The sequence below is a fragment of the Protobothrops mucrosquamatus genome, unplaced genomic scaffold (genome assembly GCF_001527695.2).
Source record: "Protobothrops mucrosquamatus isolate PMUCROS unplaced genomic scaffold, P.Mucros_1.0 scaffold1837, whole genome shotgun sequence".
NCBI classification, from domain to species: domain Eukaryota; kingdom Metazoa; phylum Chordata; class Lepidosauria; order Squamata; family Viperidae; genus Protobothrops; species Protobothrops mucrosquamatus.
This window is the reverse complement of record NW_015387969.1, coordinates 249378-256336: the sequence shown is the minus strand read 5'-3', so window position 1 is coordinate 256336 and position 6959 is coordinate 249378. Positions and strand designations below refer to the sequence as shown.

General features: G+C 34.9%; 1 protein-coding gene across 1 annotated transcript in view; it reads right to left on the bottom strand.

Moving 5' to 3' along the window:
* Positions 1 to 541: 541 nt before the first annotated feature.
* The window catches only part of NEGR1 (neuronal growth regulator 1), a gene marked incomplete at its 5' end in the record, with an annotated part of 240001 nt that continues 233583 nt past the window's right edge, over positions 542 to 6959 (bottom strand). Inside the window, one exon of the mRNA XM_029285541.1 lies at positions 542 to 666. Coding sequence (XP_029141374.1) covers positions 542 to 666 — 125 coding nt within the window. The remainder of the gene's footprint in view (positions 667 to 6959) is intronic.

Below are 6959 nucleotides of genomic sequence, written 5' to 3'. Positions count from 1 at the left end.
GATATGTGTTCTAGTTTGAAGAGATGAATCAAAGCCAATGTTATTTAGCCTTTTTCTGTAAAAAAAAAAAAGATTCTGTGTCAATATAGAGAGAATCTTATTTAAAGAGGGAAATGAATGCTTGTATTGCAGCCTTAAAGATCACATTTTTAACTGCAATTATTTGGGTTCTTTTTATGTAAACTATTGCCTGCACTTTGGCAGACCATGACTGAATGCTTTTGAATCGTTGTAGATTACAAACATGAACTCACAATTAATATCCTCTAAAAATAATTTCACATCTTTCAAAAAGAAAAAGAGAGAAAGGAAAAGAAAAAGGACAATGTGTACTTCTTCACAAGGTAATGCAGCTAATAAAAAAGAGAGTAGAATTAAAGTATTTACATAATGAGCAATTCTACAGAAGGCGATCATTCCCAAATAAGCACTGCTGATTATATCCCACGACGTGTTTTTTTTTTTAACCAACTCTACCAGATTGGATCCAGTCATCAGCACTTTCAAATAATCCTTAAAAGCTTTCCACGGTTCTTTACATTTATTGTAGAACGATGTTCTTCAGGTACATTATGCTGGTGTAAGAGGACAGTGTCAACACAAGGTACCAGCAGGACAAGAAAACTTCTGTGCCCCCAGTGATCCCAAGCTGGGTTGTACTTGGAGCTGGAAAGAGAAGAAAACAGAGTAGTTACAGACTGATGTTGTTTCACTATCACTTATTCATTATTTTATTTACTAGAGGATATATTTTTTTAAAAAAAATCTGCATGTTAGGATGAGTTCATAAACAGGTTTTAAAAATAGTAACCATGTGCTACACAAGCTGAAGAGAGAGAGAGAAAAATGAATGGGAAAAATGTATATTTCTGGAAAGCTAAAGTTATCCATGGAATTGCTGTTCTTAGCAAGGTTTATTATAAGTCTATATGCATTTAATTAAAACTCCTCTTTTTTTGGCTTGGAATTCTTGAAAAGAAATATAAATATGCCTGATAATAATTACCTAGTCAAGTCTGGATCATCTTTTCTGGATAATACATTTTACTGCTCTAATGCAGGAAATCTGGGACCTATATTCTTTAGTAGAATAAAAATGTCTCCATGTAAAAAGCTCATTCACTGCATCACTTTTCCTTCAACCTGATACCATTGTTTATTTTCTACTTACGAAGTAGCTCAGCACAACTAAATAATTAAACATGGTTAAATCAAAAGACTGAGATGTTAGGTTTTTCAGTTCAGCAAGGAGCCCATCCTCCCAAGTGGGATGGCTTTGGAGAAAGCTTGGCCCCAAATTAATGGAGATTAATTATTTTGGCCTTCAGTAACTTTAAATAAACCTCCTCTCAATAAATGAGTGATATTCTTTCAACTAGCTTGAACTCAGGCCATGAAGGTCTTTAAAGCTCAAACCAGTATTCTGTATTTCTTCAGCAAAAACATGCACCCAATGTAATGCTTTTAACACAAAGGAAGGAATACTAGGAAATATTCAGACATGTACAACAAGGTTTCCCCCCCCCCCGTTGTATGTTGTAGCAGAATGTAGTTGACAAAGTTTTCTGAATCATCTGATTTATAGAACTTTGACTTCTCTGAGTTATAATTAACTGATTTGTGAAATGAGAACTCAAACTTTATTCCTTATTATAATGCAACATTAAGTTTTCTGCTTGTATTAGAGGTACACATTACTCTTTATTATAATATATAGATGGCGCAAATACAATTTTTAACATAATAGTGCCATAGTATTCCAACTTATTGAGGAAAATTCAGAATTCAAGGTACCTGAAGAAATAATCTGTCAAGTATAAATAAGAATGTCATCCCAGATGAAAAGTATTTGAAACTTCTTTGGGATTACTTTGTTTCCTTTGCTTAGTCGTTCTTCTCCATTAGAGTTAAATGTAGATTTCAAGAGTTATTTAGTAATCCCTTTTCAAGATATGTATAAAATATAGTTTTGATTGCATGAATAATTTGTCCTCAAGGAAAAACATTTCTATCTCCTTGCAAGGATTGCCACAAGAGTTCCTGGTAATAATTTGTAATGAGCATTTCTTTGCCAGAATTTCTATAAGCTTGGCCTTATGACATGTTGTTATTAGGAAAAAGGAGAACAATTTTTCAGACTTAAGATGGTATGAAGCTGTAGCTGATCAGAATAACAGGGAGGTCTGTTACTGAAAACTGTTGCTCATTACATTTTTTTTAATGAAAGCATCAACCTTTATTTAACTCTCTGAAAGTAATCTGAAAAAGGAACAAAGCATTTTGAGAACATGATTCTTCATTAGACTCCAGGTAACTTGTATTAAAATGGGTTTATTGTTAAAAGTTCTGAACAGTGGTTTATAACAGTGTTGGGGGAGGGAGTTTATTAGTGAATGTAAGGTATAATCCCTATTCAATTTTCTATGACAGGTTATAATGGCACATAATGAAGAGGAAATATATTTATTTTAATATGCTCTGTACCATTATTTCTTGTTATATTATGTTTGAGAAATAGAGAGTGTGTCTTTGTGTGTGAGACAGAACTACCTCAACTTTGTAATCTTCTTGTCAGACCTCTTGTGTAGACGATATGATATGGGCATTTTATTCTTTGGACAAAAACTTATACTGAACCAATGGTTGAACTTTTGCCACATTTTTCAGAATCAGATCATGGTCTTCAAGAAACCCTGAAGCCTGAAAGCCAGCTGGGTAACTTTGGGTTAGTCATTCCCTTACCCCGTTGTTGTGGGAAAAGAAGATATGGGAGTATTACATATACTGCACTGAGTTGTAAAAAATAAAGGTAGGACAAAAATACAATTACAATAATTTTGATCCCTGTGGTGTGTTAGAAAATAAAGGATATAGGCTTCCCCATCTAGTTCAGCTTGCCAAATCGATCTTTTGCATGTGGAATAATAAAAAAATTGCTTTCCAGCCAACAGCACTGAACAATTACTGACACTTGAATAAAACATCTTATTGAAATATATATATTTTAAGCAATCTGGGATCCAAGCAAATCAGAAACTTGTATCTTTTCTCCCTCAGTTAATTAAATATATTAGCCTATCACATAGACACATTCAATTTAGCTTCTTTCTCTAAAGTTTGAATGAATTTTATATCTTTCCACCCATGTAAGTGATATGTTTTGGATTTATCTGCTGGATAAATCTATAAATCTATAAATATCACCTACATTTCTTCAAATTTCCTGAAAATTTATGGTTAGTGCATTTAGCTGTAAGGAACAGTAGAATATGGCAGGTTCCCTGTTCCAATAGACCATGTTTTAGCAAGACTGTTTTCTTGTACTTAAGTTGTTCTTGCATCTGAGTTTATTCTCTGATCACAACTTTTTAGTCACTTCTTTGTCTTCTGAATTGTTATTTGATCTCGACTATTGCCTTTTCTCATAACTTAACCTTTGCTGGTTTGTTTTTGATCTGTAATTGTGAAAGTTTAATACATCTGGATTGAGGCAGGATAGGGAAGGCTGTCATGATTTCTGATTCCCTGCTTAGATGTAAATCTGACAGTAAAGCATATTCAAGAGATTTCTAAGACCACTTCAGCAATCTGGGTGGTGATGAGGCAACGGGGTTTCCAAACTAAGGACTAATCTAAAACACATAAACCAAAATAACATCAACAACCCAAATCACATTGAGAATCCTATAAGTTAAGATCTAATATATGGAGAAATAATGAAATACAAATATATTACTTTTGTGGGGATAAAGATGAGCTTGTAAAATATATTCCTTTGCTTACTAGTTTTGGCTTTTCAGTAGTTGTATGACATCAGGAAACTTTTAAAAAAGTATTGTACATTTTATACATTTTTTTGTTAAATGCAGACGTATAAAGATGATGCAGGATAGAGGAAGAAATAAGCACAATATTGGTATTATTCCATAGGGATTCTTTAAAACTTAAAGTTTGGGCCCAAAATTAGTTGTGGAAGTTATTCCATTGAAATAAGAACAAAGGTAACAGATACTTAGGTCTCCTGAGAAAAAGTGAAGTGTGCAGGAACCTTTAAATTGCAATTTTTCCTTTCACATGGAGGCAAGGTAAACAAGCTATAGATAATTAGGGGAAATATACCAGCAGGAACACCTCGTAAGGAACTCATAAGGAACAATGCATTAAGCATGTTTCCTCTTTTTCTATGGAATCAATAATGGGGGAGGAAACTGCCCACTATGAGCATAGACAGAGCTGCAAAATATCTGTGAGTATGTCTTGTTTCATACAAAGCAGCTAGTTACTGTAAAGCCTGAGATTTATATATTTCTGTGCATTTTCTTTTGTGCTTCAAAGTCAGAGACACACATTAATTAATTCCAGTAAACTCTAAAAGCAAAATGCGGGAGCATAATGTTGCCTTTATCCACATTTTTAAAGGATGGGTTTGGTGGGTTATTGTTAAGTGCTACTGGTTTATAAAATAAGGCTACAATTAAACTGATTGAGCCCCCTGGGTTTCATACAGTTGTTGGTATTCAACTTCCGGAATGAATAACAAACAGTGTCATACAAAATATCCACAACATCCTTCAAGAGTAAAATAAAGATGCAAATCAAAGTCTGACCTCAATTTTGCAAGAAGCCCCAGATATAAAACACTGGCAAAGAAGGTGAATTAAGCAAGGTTGAAGTTGTTGAAGCAAATTAAATAAAATCAAAGTTGTCAAAATAAATTAAGCAATGTGAATTCAATGAAGCAAATTATTAAAAGAGAACATTTTTAAATGGCCCAAGTCAATTTCATCTCATTCTCTGTGAATGAGCACAACCTTTAGATTTTCATCCACAGATCTGAATAACTTTCCACATTTCAACTAAATCTGTGACCTTCCCATAAAGAGGACAATCTGTATTTCAAGTGTGTACATGAGAAATGTATTGACTAGCACAAATATTTCTGAAACTTCACAGGTTATTAAACGACACCTACATGAGTCTATCCAGATAAATGTTCTCTAGGGAAACTAAAAATTGTACGACTGTGCTAAGTGCTTTTGAAAATAGTTAGTGGTTAGTAGTTAGTTAGAGTGTCCCTTTGAAGCTGCTTCATAAACTAATGCAGTCTCCTTTCATGAAGAGTGAGGTATGGCATTTGCATTGCTTTGAATATTTCATTTGATTGGACAAGGGACTAGAAAAAGCAGCCAAGAGAGAAAATGCTAATGTTTATAGTAAACAATGTATGCCATGTTCTAATTCTTCTGGAAAACCAAACTGATTTTAGTTAGTACATAAGCACTAGCTTGTTGGCATTGCATCTGGCTAGCTAGCAAGCAAGAAGTGGTTTAGCAGAACAAGGAACTGAGGTGCAGTTCCTGACTTGGACCTCGGACTGGTGGATGCATATGGAATTTTAAAAACGTAACAAATTACAAAGCACTGATGGACTCCGCTGCTAGCAATAGCAATAGGTCTTATATACCACTCCAGAGTGCTTTACAGCACTCTCGGAGCGGTTTACAATGTCAACATATTGCCCCCAACAACCTGAGCCTTCATTTTACTGACCTTGGAAGGATGGAAGGCTGAGTCAACCTTGAGCCCCATCAGAATCGAACTCCTGGCTGCATTCTAACTATTGTGCTACACTGCTACCTACAGTTCCACTAATTCCAAAAATCTTCCTACTTCTACTGTTTGCTTTTGTTCTTTTTCTAATAATAACTTTGATTGGGGAAAAGTCCTTGATTTCTCTAACACTTGTCCTCATAGATTATATGAAGAAGAGAGTATTTTTGTTCCTCAGTGCTTCCAAAAAAGATTTCCTTTCCTATTCTTCCTGCATATCAAAGGGGAACACAACCAGGCAGTTCAAAATGACAATTGCCACTGATGCACACTTTGAGTAGAAAATAATAATTGAATTTCTCATAGCTGAGGAGATCTCGCCAGCTGACATTCACCCCTGCATGAGGAATGTATACAGACTTCTCCATGTAGTGAATGTTGGATGCATTCTTTGAACACTGAGTTTAAAGCTAGACCTTATGGCAGCCAGCAGGAATAACTATTAACAAAGAGAATGCACAGATCACAACTGAACTGGTCTGCAAAGGCTGATGACCCGCATGACACAATTTGAAAAGAAACCTCTGTATTAGAAGTTTAGTGACTAACTAGCCACTAAAGCCATATGGACAGAAAGCTGTGATGCTAACAAAGAAGCATTGCTCTCTCTCTCAGATCATAAGAATAACGACATCATTCTGGAAAGTATCTATCCATAGTGGGGAAGACTTAAAAAGAAGCAACGTATGTTTTTTGTAAAAATAAAAGCTCAAAAAAAAAGCAGGTGTCTTGGGTGTGACTCTATTATTGTGATGTTTTATGAAGTAGCAATGAGGACTACATCTCATCAAACTTCATGGGATTATTTTTCTTATTAAGATTCGTAGAGGCTTTCACATGCTTTTATGCAGCAAGGAATTTCTCATTAATTTACCACTTAATACTAAATTAAATCTTCATGATGTAAAGCAAAAAAGTGGCACAGTCAAAAGATATAATAAAAACATTCAGAACTCCAATTCTCTCTGTCATTAAAATTAATATTAGTCTTAGAAGTTTCTATCTATCTATCTATCTATCTATCTATCTATCTATCTATCTATCTATCTATCTATCTATCTATCTATCCAGTGCTTTTTTTCTAAAAAAAAAAAAAAAAGATGCCGGAACTCACACACGTCATACAACCTGCCTTGCCTACCATACAAGGTTCTGTTAGATCGCGCAGGCAGTAAGACACGAGTCGAGTGACAGTCAGCTCTTGGTTTATTGGCAAGGCATAAGGTAAATCCGGACTGGTTCTCTGGGCCAGGGGAGCCCTCTTTTATGGGATTCCCCTGGCTTGTAATCACACAATTCCATTGGCTGGCAAGACCCCGTTGCTAGTTAGCCAACCAGCAACGGAGACC